Below are 17,757 nucleotides of genomic sequence, written 5' to 3'. Positions count from 1 at the left end.
AAATTTCAAATTAAAAGCGAAATTTTTCATTGACATATTTCAAAGGCATTTAATTACTGCTAAATGCACTGCTGATCGCCTTCAATTCGCCGGCGATTACAAGGCGATTAGAAGGCATTTAACGGAAATTTGCGGGTAGGGTTCCTCTGTACTGTTGTATGGTTTCGCATTGAAGTTATGCTTCGCTAGAACTACAACGGTGATACGATTGTTTAAATCCTAAACTCCAATGGGAACCATTTGTACAGAAGCTAGTGAGATTTGATTAATGGTTGATGGTCAAATCAAGCGTTAACTTTTTGAGTAAACGCCTGGTGTGACATCCGTATTAGGTCGAACATACACGAACCGGAATTTCACGGGCACGTAATTCCACCTGCTGTCAAACCCACTATAAACTGTCAACCGCAACTTTTCCGATTTGCGTATTTTTATGCACAGTTTTCCGAGTTTAATAGGATTTGTTTTTATATTTTCGGCCTTACCCGGCTCTCTGGCACCAATCGAACACGACATCGAAAACATGAAAAATGTATGGAATTTGAAAGGTTCGATGTGTTGATTGTCAAATTGAATCTGTGAAATCCCATACATTTTTCATGTTCGATGTCGTGCTCGAATGGTACCACAGCGCAGCCTTTATTTATGCAGGTGACCATTTCGCTCCACGTTCCGCTACCTGTATGGCCGAACTGGCGAACTCATATTGCGAGACTATTTTTATTGCAAGAGAAAAAAAATCGATTTGTTTAAAGTTGATTTGTTGCGGGAGCATTTTTGACCATGTTGGAAATACCAAAACAGATTTAATAATAATAATAATAATAATAATAACCAAATTTTTAAACATTTTTGTGAGCAAATATGTGCACAGTCTATGAAATAAATTGAAAAGATGCAGAAATGTTGTCGCAACATGTTTACAAACCCAGACCTAACTCATTTTAATTAATTTTGTTGAGGTTCATCAACAAAAAAGAGGAGAGAGGAGAGATTTATCACGTTCTAGTAGCGCTTTCACAGAAAGGCAATGTAACCAAAACATTTTTTTTAGCTTTTGCCATGGGAACGAGGTGTAGGAATATGTCGTACGTTCTATATACACCTTGCACCGGGCAAAGGCAAACATCACTCACCAACGTCAAACGTCACTGCGTACGTCAGTTGTGAAAGCTTTGGGCTGGAGCAGCGAAACGAAAATATCAACCCCTTTCCGAGCGCCGATTTGTTTTGCTTCAACACTTCGTCGCGTGCGTGTTTGTGGTGTGACGACGAAAGTTTCGGTCGTAAGCGAATCCCTGCCGAGCATCTGTGTCTCCCAAAAACAAAAAGAAGCGATGGCCAACTGTATCCTGCGCGGCACACTGTCGAAGCCAGGTAAGCTGCGGCCATTTGCGAAAGGGCGAACCAGCTATTGCAGCACAGCTTGCCCCGTTCCCCCGCCTCGTAGATATTACATAATTAGTGCCAATGCTCGACGGGTTACTCACGGGTCCTGGTTTATTTCAGCGATGGCGTTCGCCCGCACGCTCGTCTCGGGCCAGTCGGTGGCCCTGCCTAGGGTGGCAATGTTCACCGGCAGCCTGGTGGCGCCCGCTGCCCGCAAAGCGCAGCCGCTCGCCAGCACCACCGTGCGCCACTTTGCCGTCTCGCCCGTGCGGTGTTCCAGCGGCGGCAGCCACGTTACGCTGTGGAATGCCGAGCGCGCCCTGTCGGTCGCGCTGCTCGGCGTCATCCCGGTCGGGCTGATGTTCCCGTCCCAGGTCGGCGACACCCTGATCGCGGTCAGCGTCGTGATGCACCAGCACTGGTAAGCTTCGATTACGGGGTACGGCTGATGGTCATGTCGCTAACTGCGCGGGCTTTGTTTTGTTTTGTTTATTCTGCGCAGGGGCCTGGAAGCGATCGTCACCGATTACGTGCGCCCGATCCTGTTCGGCACCACCGTGCCGAAGCTGGCCCACGGTTTGCTGCTGCTCGTGTCCGCCGCCACGCTCGGCGGGCTGTTCTACTTCAACTACAACGACATCGGCATCGCGGGCTTCGTGCGCAAGATCTGGTCGACCAAGGCGAAGGAGTGAAGCGGCCAGCGGTGGGAAGAGCAATTTAACGATTATTACCTTTAGTAACTAGTTGAACGCGAACGCAAACGTCTGACGGAGGGAGCAAGAGATCAGTAAATTAAATACAAAACACAAACCAAATTTATTGTACATTATATCCTTTTTCCTTTACCGCGCGCCACGCGCCACCCTGAGCAAATTGAACTAACAAACCGCGCGATCAGAATAAATTGGCTTTACACAAACAAAAACAACACCGGGAAATTTATCCAGGGCAACGTTCACGTTTGCCAGCCTTTTCTTAGCTTGAGATGAGTTATAAATACATATATCATGCTACAATAGTATAATGGACGCACGGCGCGGGTTGGTCGCGCCAACCAGCCTCTCACCGTGGCGCAAAAGGCGTTGTTGTTTTCCGTCCTCCCCCTACTCGAGTTCGTTGCATTTGTTCCACCGGCCACCCGGGAGATGCTTTTTCGGATTCCGTCCGCGTGTGGCTGTGCGCTGGAGCTCTACGTTGGTGTCTTTGGCGGGGGACATTTCGTTTGGTGGAATAACCGCAACGCTTCCCACTGCTTGCTGCGGAGCAGTATGTGCGGCCGGCACTGGCGCATATGTTCCACCGCCTGCTCCGGGCTCCAGCCATTTTTCTGGAAATCGCGGGAAAAAGAAACAAACCGTTAATGCGCCAATGGGCAATAAGATGCGTACAAGGATGAGGTAATATATTATATAACATAGACATCATTATACAAATTTTACATTTTTTTTTTAATTTCGTACGCTGAATTCCTACGCCAAATTCTACACTATTCTTACGCTGTTCATTTACTGGTTTGTAAACTGAAATTGATTTTTTATTGGAATTTGCCAGGGCAAGTATGGGTTCATCATAGGACCCATGACCGGTATGGGTTCATGAAAAGTTCCAGGGCAGGTAAGGGTACATAATCAGTTCTTGGACCGGTTTGACCAATATTGGTTCCTGAACCGGTATGGCTTCATGATCGGTTCCAGGACCGGTATAGATTCAGCATCAGATCCAGGGCTGGCATTAGGTCATGTGCAGTTCTTGAACCAGAATTATTTAATGTATTGGTGTCAGTACCTACATACTTTGGTTTCAATTTGATGTCTCTCAAGGGGTCGTAATAAGTACCTCATTTTAACTGGGTCTCGAGTAGTGTTGAGTTACATAACTCTTTCGTTGAGATTCATTCATATGAATCTCTAAAATTTAATGATTCTCCAAGGGTTCATGAATCTCGAAAGATATATTAATCTATAAGATTCATAAATTCTTTACAATTCCTATATCTCTAGGGAATCATCAGCCTTTAGAGATGTTAAATTTTCAAAATACTGAATTTGCGCGATACCACCAAACAACATGTCCGTCGTGGAATCAAGCCTCGCATGGACCGTCTCCCAGTAGCAAAACAAACTATCCGCATGGTACTTACCAAGAAGTCTCGAAAGCCTGTATAGGCTGACATTACCAGGTAGGTTGTTACGCCAAGAAGAATAATAATGAGAAGTTCAAGCTCTACGAATCTCTACGAATCTCTAAGAAAATTTCTAGAGATTCGTGAGTCTTTCAAGGTATATGAATCTTTCGAAATTCATGATTCATTCGAAATTCATGCATCTTTGGAGATATATGAATCTTTCGAAATTCGTGCTTTCTTGAAACCGATATTCAGATTAATGAATATGAATCAAATTTACCCAAGAATAGTTTCGAGGCCATTTGTTTTGGCGTACTTTTAAAAGTAAAGGGGATCTTCAACATTTATTTGCGCAGCCCTGTAACCTGGCCAAGTTTACTAGTTTGTTCACTAGTTTGTTTGTTATTTTGCGAGCAAATGGCTTCGATTTGGCAAATAATTTGTGTGCTTATAGTGTAGCCAATGCTTTCTGTTTTCAAGCAATATTTAATCGTTTTTTTAAATAAATTTTCCAAAATTTTGAACAACATTTTCCGAGCAAAAATGGCACCAAAAAACCCCTTCCGTTGGGGTGGTTAAACCGCCCTTTACACTCACCATAATAAGGTAGCAGCCGACGAGCGTGGCACTGCGCGTCCGGCCCGCCTTGCAGTGTACGTAGATCGTGCCCGGTTCGGCCAGCTCCCCGGAGGCGGCGGGCAGCAGCGCCATCCGATCGTTGGCCGGCAGGAATCGGTTCATAAAGTTCACCCCCTTCCACAGCTTCTCCTGGCACGGCGACTCGAAGATGTCGGTCGTTTCGAGCTGCAGAAACTCGACGCCCAGCTTGGCCCACCGGGCCTTGTTGTTCGAGAACGCCCACAGCTCGTAGTCCTCGTTCATCGACACCACCGCCTTAATGTTTTCCTTCTGCACCATCTCCTGCGCCACCGACCGGAACGGTAGCGCACCGAGGATCACGTTCTCGTCGATCCGATCGTACCAGTGGCGGGCGGTGATCTTCTCCATCATCACGTTGTAGAACAGTGACGGGTAGAAGGTGATTCTTGCAAACATCGCCTTGGGAAATGGGGAAAATTTGGAAGGAAGAACAAACAAAAAGGCTATTTAATGACTGAGAAAGCATGTGCGGCACTCCGGCAAAAAAAAAAAACGGAACGGGACACTCCGAAGAGCGGAACACACTTCACACAGTGAGTTAGGCACTTTCCCCTACCCCTCCCTTTGCCCACCCGGTCCATACCTGGCCTTGCTGTTGCTGCGGTTTAGCATGAAATGGTGTGAAACACAGCAAACAGGTTGGAAATGTTTAAAAAGAGATTGCGAGAAGAAGTGAAAGTTTTTAGCTATATCGGAAGATGAGCACACACACACACACACACTCTCTACACTACGGGGTGGGGTTGGGTGATGGTTGGTGGGTATGGACACACACACACGCACACATACACAGCGAGGGACACGGTTGCAAAGGCAGGCAAATGATACAGACAAATTGATGCTTCTAAAACACGTAAGCAGGCGGCACACACGTGGAACTGGGAAGGTTCAATCAATAGGAGGTATGGAAATTAAGCCAACAGCTACGGTTGGTTACGGTACCGTCATCCTGAAGAGTTGGCTTTTTTGTTACGATATTCTTGAGCGGTTGTCTTTACGCGCTGCCTGGGAATCCCCACTTTTGCACAATACGGCTCCTTCGCGGGGCAGAGCGGACCCGGCTGCTTTAATTAAGTGTCGATGGGATATAATAGCTACAACAACAAAAACACGTGGCGATTAAGAGTGGTGCCGGTCGTGGGGTTGGGGGTTCCGTCGTTAATGTTGGGCTGAGATTTCGTCATGCACGCGTCGGCAAAGGAAAAACAAAATAAATTAATCACCGTGCTAGAAACGGAGGCATTTTTCTTTATCAAACAACAGAAAAACAACACAAGACAGCTTGTTGACAGATGACGTGTGTAGTGCAGTGTTTACAGTAGCGGGTTCAAGGATAGCTCAATGCCCGAACCAGTGTAGCCAGATTCTTTTGGCGGTTTTCGGTAGGAGTACCAACATTTAAACCGTAGAGTTGGCAACCAAATATATACACGTAAGCTGGCAACCAGCATACTTGGAAATTCCATGCGTTTTGACGTGTAATTGACGATATAATTAACGGTATTTGTAGGTAAACAATGCTTTCTTTCTTTTTATACCCTAAGCAAACAATGCAGACAGATATTTTCTCTTATATTTTATTTTTCTTATGCTTTTTTCATGTTCTGATAAAACGAACGGCCCATTTGAAATTTCAAATCGCTTGAATTTGACCATTAAATAAGCAAAATACGAAAATAAGAAGAAGAGAACCAAAATAACCAAATCGGCCTTGACCCACTGTAAAGAAACTTCAAACCCACGTGGGTTTGTGGTGGTCGATGCAGTCGTTAACCCACCATATTTTAGAACAATCGGAGCTGCCAGTTTCGATCCGATCCCTACCAGCATTAAACGGCTTTGAAGGCACTCAGAAGGCATTTAAGGCCTTAGTCGCCTTAAAAGGCGAATTAAGATTTCAACCGAAACTTTCAAAGCTGTAACGGGTTCTCTTCGAAATATTTCAACTTTTTGATTCAACGAGAACAGATAGCTTGCCGCCATCTTCGCTTGTATATATACTGGTTTTGCACCCTTACTAATGTAACTGCCAAATAGAGCAGTGACAACGCTTTTGGTTCCGAACCGAGAAAGCGTGTGTTCAAATCCTGATTTTTTATGAACTTTTTTCTGTGATTATTTCTTTTTAAATTAATATTTTCTTGCTATAATTACCCTACCAGCATTAAACGGCTTTGAAGGCATTCAGAAGGCATTTAAGGCCTTAGTCGCCTTAGAAGGCGATTAAAGATTTCAACCGAAACTTTCACGGCTGTAACGGGTTCTCTTCGAAATCTTTCAACTTTTTGATTCAAGGAGAACAGATAGCTTGCCGCCATCTAACTTGTTTATATACTGAATTTGCACCTGTACCAATGTAACTGCCAAATAGAGTAGTGACAACGCTTTTGGTTCCCAACCGAAAAAGCGTGTGTTCAAATCCAGATTTTTATGATCTTTTTTCTGCGTTTATTTCTTTTTAAATTAATTTTTTCTTACTATAATTACTTGAAACAAAATTTATGTGAAGCGAAATTAAAATAATACCTTTTTCAAAAAACATAATAATTACACTATGTTCACCGTTCATTATCAGGATGGGAGAAATATGTATCTCATTTTTTCCTTTTATTTTAGTTATCGAAATGAGTTTGATATATTATCACCTTTCAATGAGTTGGTCTTTAACAACCGAATAATGTAGATCATCTTTAATAAAGTGAAATAGCTCAGAGCATAACGCAAGGGAACATAACACGTAAATCGTGCTATCGAATCTCACGCTCATATCTGGGAACACTACAACAGTGCAGTGCTGAAGACGCTTGTAAGGTTTTTCTTTTGACAGTTGCAATTTCAAATTTCAAATTAAAAGCGAAATTTTTCATTGACATATTTCAAAGGCATTTAATTACTGCTAAATGCACTGCTGATCGCCTTCAATTCGCCGGCGATTACAAGGCGATTAGAAGGCATTTAACGGAAATTTGCGGGTAGGGTAATATAAACAAATTTTTTGTGAACCAAAATGAAAATAATACCTTTTTAAAAAACATAATAATTACTCTATCTTCACCCATCATTATCAGGATGGGAGAAATATGCATCTCATTACTCATTTTATTAGATTTATCGAAATGAGTTTGATATATTAACACCTTTCAACGGGTTGGTCTTAACAACCGAATAATGCAGACCATCATTAATAAAGTGAAATAGCTCAGAGCTTAACGCAAGAGAACATAACACGTAAATCGTGCTATCGAATCTCACGCTCATATCTGGGAACACTACAACAGTGCAGTGTTGAAGACACTTGTAAGGTTTTCTTTTGACAGCTGCAATTTCAAATTTCAAATTAAAAGCGAAATTTTTCATTGACATATTTCAAAGGCATTTAATTACTGCTAAATGCACTGCTGATCGCCTTCAATTCGCCGGCGATTACAAGGCGATTAGAAGGTATTTAACGGAAATTTGCGGGTAGGGATGTATTTACCCAAGCGCCACAGATTAAGCTTAAACGACTGGAAAATTGAATATCCATAGAAAAAAAATTAAAGCTCCACAGCTTCATTGGTTTGATCAATAGATGGCGTATTACAACTCATCATTATATTGCTTTCCTTTTCTTGCAATGTATTTCGACAAGTTGCATTTTATTATGACCTATATAGCCTTCTAACTTTCTGAGCAAAAATCTATATAAATGGTCGTGTGGTTAGATACGTGGGTATCAACACCAATGACCATTGCTCAAATCTCACTTGCTTCAGTGCTGGTGGTTTCCGTTGGAGTTTAGTATTTAAACAATCGTATCGCCGTTCTAGTTCTAGCGATGCATAACTTCAATGCGAAACCATACAACAGTACAGAGGAAATGAGAAAGCTCTCCTCCAAGCGATGAAGCTCAACTGGTTGGGGTATCCCACCAACAGATAGCGCCCTACCCGCAAATTTCCGTTAAATGCCTTCTAATCGCCGGCGAATTGAAGGCGATCAGCAGTGCATTTAGCAGTAATTAAATGCCTTTGAAATATGTCAATGAAAAGTTTCGCTTTTAATTTGAAATTTGAAATTGCAACTGTCAAAAGAAAACCTTACAAGTGTCTTCAACACTGCACTGTTGTAGTGTTTCCAGATATGTGCGTGAGATTCGATAGCACGATTTACGTGTTATGTTCTCTTGCGTTAAGCTCTGAGCTATTTCACTCTATTAAATATGGTCTGCATTATTCGGTTGTTAAAGACCAACCCGTTGAAAGGTATTAATATATCAAACTTATTTCGATAACTCTAGTAAAAGGAGAAATGAGATACATTTTTCTCCCATCCTGATTATGAAGGGTAAACATAGTCATTATTATGTTTTTTAAAAAGGTGTTTTTAAAATTTCGCTTCACATAAATTTTATTTGTTCTAATTATAGCAAGAAAATATTAATTTAAAAAGAAATAAACACAGAAAAAAGATAATAAAAATCTGGATTTGAACACACGCTTTCTCGGTTCGGAACCAAAAGCGTTGTCACTGCTCTATTTGGCAGTTACATTGGTATAGGTGCAAATTCAGTATATAAACAAGCTAAGATGGCGGCAAGCTATCTGTTCTGCTTGAATCAAAAAGTTGAAAGATTTCGAAGAGAACCGGTTACAGCCGTGAAAGTTTCGGTTGAAATCTTTATTCGCCTTCTAAGGCGACTAAGGCCTTAAATGCCTTCTGAATGCCTTCAAAGCCGTTTAATGCTGGTAGGGCGCCACCAGCTTTTTTGCTATTTTTAGAATGCATGAGTCGTTTGGCGTCTGCTAAACGAAGTCTTTCTATATTCCGTTTAGGTAGAGAACTTGAGTCGTTTAGAAGCCGTTTAGTGGTCGTTTAGTGGATTTGTGGCACTTGGGTATCTTGCCCACCCTTAAGCCACCTTTTCCAAAAATGATTTAAGGAAAAGTTTGGTCAAGGGTTGGCTAAGGTCAATATGCTGAACAAGATTTTAACTCCTCAATTGATTAAATTCATTCACTTACATCACTGCTCTTCAACTCCATCAATATTATTAGTTTATAAACTATGCACTGACCAGCGAAATGAAAGATTCCATTCGCAGGTAAACAAACACACATATACACATATTAATCATGGATGTTTCACAACAAACCAACTTAAACACACACGTTTAATTGCTTCCTTTGCATAATTAAATCACATTTTAGCACAGGTGAAACATGTTGAGCGAATAAATAACCCGTGCATAACAAAACTGACTTCAACAACATTGAAGTGGCTGCTTCTGTGGCCGTGTGGCTTAACCCACCAAAATGATAGTTTTTTAGCTTTGTTTAATGGAACAGGATTTTTAGTAAAAGAAATTGGTGACGTTTTCGGTATCTTGGTTATTTGGGGTGAATCGATGGGCATTTCAAAAAATCGGTAGGAATCGTTATTTCTGGTCACTCTGGTCCGAACCGAGTCCGAACGGGCGGGATCGCTCAACTGCGCGGTGTAAACGTGCGTACGCAAATCATTGCTGTCAAAGCGGTGCCGCTTCTGGGGCGAAGGGGACAAGGAGGCACACGGCAAGGCAACCGGACAGCGTGAGTGAGCAAAAGTGTAGCGGGGGCCTTTCTTCTGCCACACAGAAATCGCAAATATAATCATAGTTGACAGCGTCGGAGCAGCGAATTTCAATAGTCATCTTGCGGACAGCGACTTGCACTAGGGAGAAGCTTCGCACCAAAACTAGGAGCGCGAAGACACAGCGCAAGACGGTACACCGATCACAATCAACCGCATCAACGTAAATCCCGGAACCCCCGCCCCATCAGCTCCGTGCAAGTGCAGTAAAAAGCGAGTGTGCTAAAAAATGGCCGGAAATTTGGAGGATCGTGAAATCTGGGAAGATTCGGAGGAGCTCGGCGAGGAGGTGCTGCGTATGTCGACGGACGAGCTGGTCAGCCGCACCCGGCTGATGGACAACGAGATCAAAATCATGAAGAGCGAGGTGGTGCGCATCAATCACGAGCTGCAGACGCAGAACGAAAAGATTAAGGACAACACGGAGAAGATCAAGGTGAACAAAACGCTCCCGTACCTGGTGTCGAACGTGATCGAGCTGCTGGACGTGGACCCGCAGGAGGAAGAGGACGACGGGGCGGTCGTGGTGCTCGACTCGCAGCGCAAGGGTAAGTGTGCGGTCATCAAAACGTCCACCCGCCAGACCTACTTCCTGCCGGTGATCGGGCTGGTCGACTCGGACAAGCTGAAGCCGGGCGATCTGGTCGGCGTGAACAAGGACTCGTACCTGATACTGGAGACGCTGCCGGCCGAGTACGATGCGCGCGTGAAGGCGATGGAGGTGGACGAGCGGCCGACCGAGCAGTACTCGGACATTGGCGGGCTGGACAAGCAGATCCAGGAGCTGATCGAGGCGGTCGTGCTGCCGATGACGCACAAGGACAAGTTCAAGAACCTGGGCATCCACCCGCCGAAGGGTGTGCTGCTGTACGGGCCGCCCGGGACGGGCAAAACGCTGCTGGCGCGCGCCTGTGCCGCCCAGACCAAGTCCACCTTCCTGAAGCTGGCCGGCCCGCAGCTGGTGCAGATGTTCATCGGCGACGGGGCGAAGCTGGTGCGCGATGCGTTCGCGCTCGCGAAGGAAAAGTCGCCGGCCATCATCTTCATCGACGAGCTGGACGCGATCGGTACGAAGCGATTCGACTCGGAGAAGGCGGGCGACCGCGAGGTACAGCGTACGATGCTCGAGCTGCTCAACCAGCTCGATGGGTTTAGCTCGACCGCCGACATCAAGGTGATTGCGGCCACCAACCGGGTGGACATTCTCGATCCGGCCCTGCTCCGGTCCGGGCGTCTCGACCGCAAGATTGAGTTCCCGCACCCGAACGAGGAGGCGCGCGCCCGCATCATGCAGATCCACTCGCGCAAGATGAACGTCAGCCCGGACGTGAACTTCGAGGAGCTGGCCCGGTCGACGGACGACTTCAACGGCGCGCAGTGCAAGGCGGTGTGCGTCGAGGCGGGCATGATTGCGCTCCGCCGGTCGGCCGTGTCCGTCATACACGAGGACTTTATGGACGCGATCATGGAGGTGCAGTCGAAGAAGAAGGCTAATTTGAATTATTTCGCCTAAGTTGGACGAGGGGAGGGAGCCTACTTCTTTTTTTTTTTGTTCCATTTCTATTCCCAACCGCGATTTCCACACATGCGTCAACAACACAACAATTGCACTGATTGCGCTGAAAACTGATTGTAATATTTTTCGAAAACGGGGCTGAGCTTTAGGGCAAACTACAGAAGGAGAAATGTGCAACACACATGTCGTCCATAACGTTTTGCGTTTTGTTCACGCCTCTGGAAATAAATCAACCCGCAATACACGGTCGTCTCTGTTCCAAATCAATCTTTTTTACATTCATTTTTCGCTGTACAGGTGATAATATAACCGTTTTTTTTCTCCCTTCGTAGAGCAAAGGGAGGCGAGTAGTTATTATTTCCCTTCGGCTAGGTACTAAATAACATACCCATTTCTATTTAATCATAATGCGCTGACACCATTCGAACGGCACATATGGGTCGGCCGCGTGGCACAGACTCAACAGCATGCCCGCCTTGGGTTCAGGTCTAGAATGGACCGGTCCCAAAAGAGCGCCTATATATAGTGTTAGTACTTACTTACTTACTTATCCGGCGCTACAACCGCTTTGCGGTCTTGGCCTGCCTCAGGAGTGTCCGAAACCGCTCACGGTCTCGCGCCTTCGTCTGCCAGTCCGTTATCCCGGCCTTAATGGCGGACGCCTCCACGCCATCTTGCCACCTCAATTTGGGCCTACCACGCCTCCTCTGTCCTTGTGGACGGCCTAAAAAGACTTTACGGGCTGGGTCGTCCGTTTCCATGCGTATAACATGGCCAGCCCACCGGAGCCTGGCGAGCTTTATACGCTGTACGACAGTGAGGTCGCCGTACATCTCGTATAGCTCGTCATTATAACGGCTCCTCCATTGTCCTTCCACACATACGGGGCCAAGTATCCTTCTGAGCATCTTCCTCTTAGTGTTAGTACGTGTTACAAATTACGTAGAAGAAGAAGAAGTGTACACATGAAATATTGAAGCACGTGTACACACTGTGTACGATGAAGAAAAAGTTTCGGAATAAATCATAAAAAAAAAGAACAAAAACAAAATTACACACGAGTGATTCTCTTCATTTACCTTACAGCTGTGTCGGTGTGACTATGTGTGTGTGTGTTGTTTGTGTGATAACTATTTTGAAACAAAAGGTAATATCACATTTATTTACAATAGTTTAAAGTTGGCCCTTACTTTCCTCCCTATCTCTCTCTCTCTCGCTCGGCCGTACCCTATATGTGCCTCCCTACTCAACGTTTTCATTGAGCGTGGCATCTGCTGGCTCGGTATTGCGATTTGCCCGGTTTTCTGCTGTTGCATTTCTGGCGCTGGCAGCTGCCCGGTGCTCCTGCTCGCCAGTGGACCCGGACGGGGCGGCGGGCGTTGCTGGCGCGTCGTCGCGGTCGGTCCTGGCCGGGGACGGCGGTGCCTGCTGGCTGCTGCCGCCGGTGGCGGTGGCGGCACCGGTTTGGTTCGGTGCCTGTGGGGCACGCGGTACCGGGCGCCGGAAGTACAGCACCGCACCGCACAGTATCGTGATGACCGTGATCAGGTACAGGTCCCAGTTCGAGGCAATATTTTCATCCAGGTTGAAGATGATTTTCAACGGCGTCTAGTGTGGGAGGGGAGGGAAATCGGCGAGCGTTAGTAATCGTTTGGTGCAATGGCAAAGCCGAACCGAACGGACGGCTTACCTCTTTCAGTGATTCCAGCTTGAAGAGCAGCTGCAGCTTGATGAGGGCCAGCGTTACCGGGACCTTCGCGTCGACGCTCGAGTCCGCGGCCAAATCGTAGCACCGCTTCGCCAGATGAATGTCCTTCTTCATACCGAGCCCCTGCTCGTGCATGTAGCCGAGATTGAACATCGCTTGCGCGTTGTTCTGCTGCTCGGAAGCCATCCTGTGGGTGGGTTGAGCGAGTTGAAAAAGGTAAGAGGTTTTTATTTTGAGTCAGATAGATCAGCAAGTTGAAGTATAACGCTAAGAGGCTAATAGCAATGCAATAGCGATCTGAAAAATGATGTTTTGGTCGGAATCAATTCTGACTAAATCCATTTTTTGTGGAATCGATTCCGGAAAGTAGATCCGGAATCAGTTTCCGTATTCGGCTCCGCAATCAGAATCGACCCCGGAATCAAATTCGATTTCGGTATCTCCATGAGAATAGGCGATTGGGTCCACTGCAGCTACGATTGTATCGATAGCCGCCAAGAACCTAAATTTACTTGTAAACCATTCCCATGGAGATTCCGTGGCTGTGTTCGTTTCTAAAACTTCTGATTTCAATAGTAGAACTGACTCTGTTTACTGAGCCAATTCTGAAGCTGATTGCGAATACCAGGTCGATGCCTATCACGAAGCCGATTTCGAAATCGGAAACTACTCCGAATTCGAAATCGATTCTAGAATCAGAATCGATGTCAGATTCCGAATCGATTCTAGAATCGGAATCGATTTGAGAATTGGAATTGATTCCAGAATCGGATTAGATTCCAGAATTGGACTAGATTCCAGAATCGGAATCGAATTTAGAAGCGGAATTGATCCCACAATCGGAATGGATTCCACAATCGGAATGGATTCCAGAATCGGAATCAGTTTCAGAATTGATTCCGAACACGGAACCAGAAACGGGTAGTTTCGATTCCGAGCATCTACCACTAGATCACTCGATTCCAGAATCGGAAAAGATTCCAAAATCGGTATCAATTCCAGGTTCGGAAACGATTCCAGAATTTATTCCTAACACGGAACCACAACCGGGTAGTTTCGATTCCGAGCTCCTACTAGTAGATAACTCGAATCCAGATTCAGAGTTGATTTCAGAATCAGAGTTGATTTCACAATCGGAATCGAGTGAGGCGGTCGCACGGCTTGCGAAATACTGGCGCAACCCGTTTCCCACCAGCTCTCACCTGTAGTGGGAGGCAGCCATCTCGTAATCGATCAGTGTGCCCATGCCGTAGTAGTGGTAGTCGCCGAGCTTCACCTGCGCCGCCGAGTAGCCCTGGGCCGCGGCCCGGCCCCAGTACTGCAGGGCGCGCACCAGCTCCTCGCCGCGGTCCTTGAACAGATTCACCTCCTCACGGTCGAGCAGGAAGCCGGCATTGCTTTGCGCCACCTCGTACCCCATCTCGGACAGCAGCGCGTACTGCATGAACGATTCTTCGAACCGATACGACCGGTAGTCCTGGTAGCCGGACATGAGCCGGTCGGCCCACTTGCCCCGCTCGGCCACGTTCTTGAACAGCTCGACTGCGGTCGGGCAGGACCGTATCATGCCGAGTCCGATCGCGTGCATCTGGCCGAGGTTGTAGAACGCGAGCACGTGGCCGGACTGGGACGCGAGGCTGAAGTATTTGATCGCGAGCTTAAAGTCCCGCTGCACACCGATGCCACCTGGTTGTGGAGAACGAAATGGAAATTAATTTCAATTGGAATTGCTCTCGCTTCCTCTCTCTCTCTCTCTCTCTCTCTCTCTCTCTCTCTCTCTCTCTCTCTCTCTCTCTCTCTCTCTCTCTCGTCCACGTGTCATACACTTACTGTAGTACATGTTGCCGAGCTGCAGCTGCCCGTCGACCCAGCCCTGGTCGGCCGCCTTCGCAAAGTACTTGAGCGCTTTGCCCGTGTCCTTCCGGACGCCCTTGCCGTGCAGGTACATGATGCCGAGCCCGCTCTGCCCGACCGGGTTGCCCAGGTCGGCCGCCTTCTTGAAGTACTTGAAGGCGGTCTCGTTGTCCGCCTTAATGTTGTCGCTGCCCTCGAGATAGATCTTGCCGAGGAACGCCATTGCCACCGCATTGCCCGCGTTCGCCGCCTGGCTGAAGTACTGCAGCGCCCGCTGGTGGTCGAGCGGTATGCCCCGGCCGCCCTGGTAGTGCAGCTGGCCGAGCCCGACCTGCGCCTGCACGTCGCCCTTGTCCGCCAGCAGCTGGTAGTAGTCGATCAGATCGTTGTCGAGGATGCCCGAGCTCGGCCCGGAGTTGTCCACCTCGTCCAGCAGCCGGATGCGGTGCACGGCCGCCCCGCCACTGAACGTCACCTGGGACGCCACCTTGGTCGCCACCTTGCGGTAGTAGTCGAGGGCGGTTTCGCAGCTGTTCGGCACGCCCACGCCCGCCCAGTACCGGTAGCCGAGCGCCATCTGGGCCCAGGAGTTTTCGCCGGCCGCCGCGAGCGTGTAGTAGAGCAGCGCCTTCGCCTGGCTCACGTTGAACCCGATGCCGGCCGAGTACATGAAGCCGAGCCCCATCTGCGCGTCCGGCAGCCCGTCCGCGGCCAGCTCGAGAAAGGTGCGCTTGGCCGACTCGATGTCGAGCGGGACCGGATTGCCGAGCAGCTGGGCCCACGCGACGTGGCTGCGGGCGAGCGGGTGGCCCTTGCCGGCCGCTTCCACCATCAGCTTGTGGCCGAGCAGGCGGTCCACCTTCGTCCGGTTCAGCACGCCGATCGCATGCTCGTAGATCTGCTGCGCCTCGACCGCCTCCTCGCTCGGCGGCCCGGCCGTACTGCCCGGGCCCAGCCCCTGCGCCCCTGCCTCCGCCTCCTGCTGCTGCTCGATCTCCTCGATCTCGGTCACGATGTTCTGGATCAGGCGCTTCTGCACCTCCAGTATGTCGTACAGCACGGCCGGTATCTTCTTGTTGTCCTTCTCCTTGCTGAAGTCCGTTATCTGCACCAGCTTGATCGTGTCCAGGTCCAGCTTCTCCCACGGATGCTGCTGCTGCTGCTCCGCGTCGCCCTTGCGCTCCTCCCCGCCGAGCCCGTCGATCAAACCTTCGGCCGCTTTGCGCTGCTGGTTGGTGCCGGACGGCACCGGACTCTCCACCCGCTCGCCCGTCGGTGGAGCCGCCGTCGGCCGCGCTTTACCGTCCTCCCCGCCCGCGTTGTCCTCCTGCTGGCCGGGCGTTGCCGCTTTCAGCGGCACCTTGTCCACGTTCGTCCCATCCGCTCCGCTCGCCACGGCCGTGACCGTGACAAGCAGCAGCAGAAGCAGCGCCGGAAAGCTTTGGCACCTGCCACCACCGAGCCACATCATGCTTCGTTCTCCCGCGACCCCCTCCCTCCCTCCCCACGGTTGGATGCTGCTCACACTAGCCCCAGAGCCCCCGCACACACACACACAGAGATTGCACCCGGCTGGTTCGATCCTTTCCAGCAGCGCGTATGTGTGGGATTGGCGTTGATTGAGGTTGATCGGGTGTTTGGTGGTGGCCAGGCTGGAATGTAGGATCCTCAAAAGGACTCTTTCTCTCTCTCTCTCTCTCTCTCTCTCTCTCTCTCTCTCTCGCTCTCTCTCTCTCTTCCTTCCTCTCTTTTGTCTTTCCCTTCCGCTTTCTCCACTTCTGTTCGTTCGAATGATTGCAGACGATTGCGTTAAGCAAAACAGGAGCCTGACATTTTTAAAACACACACACACACACACGCCTGCAAGTACACCTGTCAGTGTAGGGAAAAAATGACGTGTCCCTCGCTGTCGCTCACACACAACAGCAACAACAGCAACAGACGGGCGAGACGGGGCGACTGTTTTGTTGTTTCGCTTACGGGCAGTCGGGTGTGTTTGATGACAACATTGCAGGCCAGCGATACACACGCACACCTCCTGCGGGATGGTGGGTGGGGCGGGATCTGGTTTGAATAGCTGGATTTGAGCCCGGGTGCAAAACACACACACACACACACGCACTCACACGCTGCAAAGCTCTTACGGAACCACACCGAAAACCATCGTGTGGCGGCACCTTTGTGTGTGTTGTTGCTGTGAAATGTTCACTGTTCACTTTCGTTTTTGTTTTTTTTGGCCACACTAGGGGCGATTTATGCTGCGGAGGAAAATCGCCAATATGTGCACTGATCGGAATGCTTCTTAGGTGCTGCTGTGTTGTTCTAATTTGTTTGACTCTCTCCCTCTCTCTCCCTCTCTCTCTCTCTCTCTCTCTCTCTCTCTTCTCTACACGTAGCGTGCAGGGAATTTCGTAGCAGGATCAAAAACTGGCAGCACTGCTGCAGCGGCCACTTTGGCAGCTGTCATCGGCAGTACGAATACAGGCGTCCCCCGAGTTACGACCCCCTCGAGTTACGACGATTCGCAGATACGACGATTTTAATTTTGACAGTGAAAAGTTGTCATCGAGCAGAAATTGATGTATATTTTTGAATTTCTGAGCCGTTACACACAAATTTCCAAAAACTCCACAACTACCCGATATTGAATATCTATATTGTGTAAACGACTTTTTGTGTCAAATTAATACATAATCGAACATTGTTTCAAATAAAAATACGATATCATAGATTTCGACTCTTCAACTTCGGTTATAAACTTTACATAGACAGATATTCGACATACGACTTTTTCGACTTACGCCTTGCGTTGGGACTTTTTTTCGGTCCCAAATACAGTCGTATCTCGGGGGACACCTGTAATTCGTTGGCACAGCTGGTATAAACGGAAAGTGG

General features: G+C 48.0%; 4 protein-coding genes across 7 annotated transcripts; 2 read left to right on the top strand and 2 right to left on the bottom strand.

Annotated features, from left to right (window-relative positions):
* Positions 1-1,140: 1,140 nt before the first annotated feature.
* On the top strand, positions 1,141-2,164 carry LOC121594199 (succinate dehydrogenase [ubiquinone] cytochrome b small subunit, mitochondrial). The gene is made up of 3 exons (XM_041917248.1): positions 1,141-1,377; positions 1,510-1,810; positions 1,892-2,164. The coding sequence occupies exons 1-3, from the start codon at positions 1,338-1,340 to the stop codon at positions 2,079-2,081; spliced, it is 531 nt and encodes a 176-aa protein (XP_041773182.1). The 5' UTR covers positions 1,141-1,337; the 3' UTR covers positions 2,082-2,164.
* A 17-nt stretch (positions 2,165-2,181) lies between these two features.
* LOC121594176 (phosphatidylglycerophosphatase and protein-tyrosine phosphatase 1) lies at positions 2,182-5,471 on the bottom strand. 4 transcript variants are annotated; one of them, XM_041917217.1, is made up of 5 exons: positions 5,398-5,471; positions 5,117-5,268; positions 4,758-4,772; positions 4,112-4,573; positions 2,182-2,716 (listed from the first exon to the last, which is right to left on the bottom strand). In XM_041917217.1, exons 2-5 carry the CDS (start codon positions 5,120-5,122, stop codon positions 2,579-2,581), a joined length of 621 nt encoding a protein of 206 aa, XP_041773151.1. In that variant the 5' UTR covers positions 5,123-5,268; positions 5,398-5,471; the 3' UTR covers positions 2,182-2,578. The 4 variants fall into 4 exon arrangements, with proteins under 4 accessions (XP_041773151.1, XP_041773144.1, XP_041773159.1 ...); XM_041917210.1 differs by having other exon boundaries at positions 5,117-5,449; XM_041917225.1 differs by having other exon boundaries at positions 4,758-4,766; positions 5,117-5,449.
* Positions 5,472-9,698: 4,227 nt separating this feature from the next.
* On the top strand, positions 9,699-11,563 carry LOC121594751 (26S proteasome regulatory subunit 6A-B). Its single transcript, XM_041918381.1, has one exon. The coding sequence runs from the start codon at positions 10,014-10,016 to the stop codon at positions 11,295-11,297; it is 1,284 nt and encodes a 427-aa protein (XP_041774315.1). The 5' UTR covers positions 9,699-10,013; the 3' UTR covers positions 11,298-11,563.
* A 788-nt stretch (positions 11,564-12,351) lies between these two features.
* Positions 12,352-17,321, bottom strand: LOC121593340 (protein sel-1 homolog 1). The gene is made up of 4 exons (XM_041915605.1): positions 14,839-17,321; positions 14,211-14,694; positions 12,991-13,195; positions 12,352-12,908 (listed from the first exon to the last, which is right to left on the bottom strand). Exons 1-4 carry the CDS (start codon positions 16,331-16,333, stop codon positions 12,543-12,545), a joined length of 2,550 nt encoding a protein of 849 aa, XP_041771539.1. The 5' UTR covers positions 16,334-17,321; the 3' UTR covers positions 12,352-12,542.
* Positions 17,322-17,757: the final 436 nt, after the last annotated feature.

The sequence above is a fragment of the Anopheles merus genome, chromosome X, assembly GCF_017562075.2.
Source record: "Anopheles merus strain MAF chromosome X, AmerM5.1, whole genome shotgun sequence".
NCBI lineage: Eukaryota > Metazoa > Arthropoda > Insecta > Diptera > Culicidae > Anopheles > Anopheles merus.
Note: the sequence above shows the minus strand (reverse complement) of the source record. Positions and strands in the feature narration are given on the sequence as shown.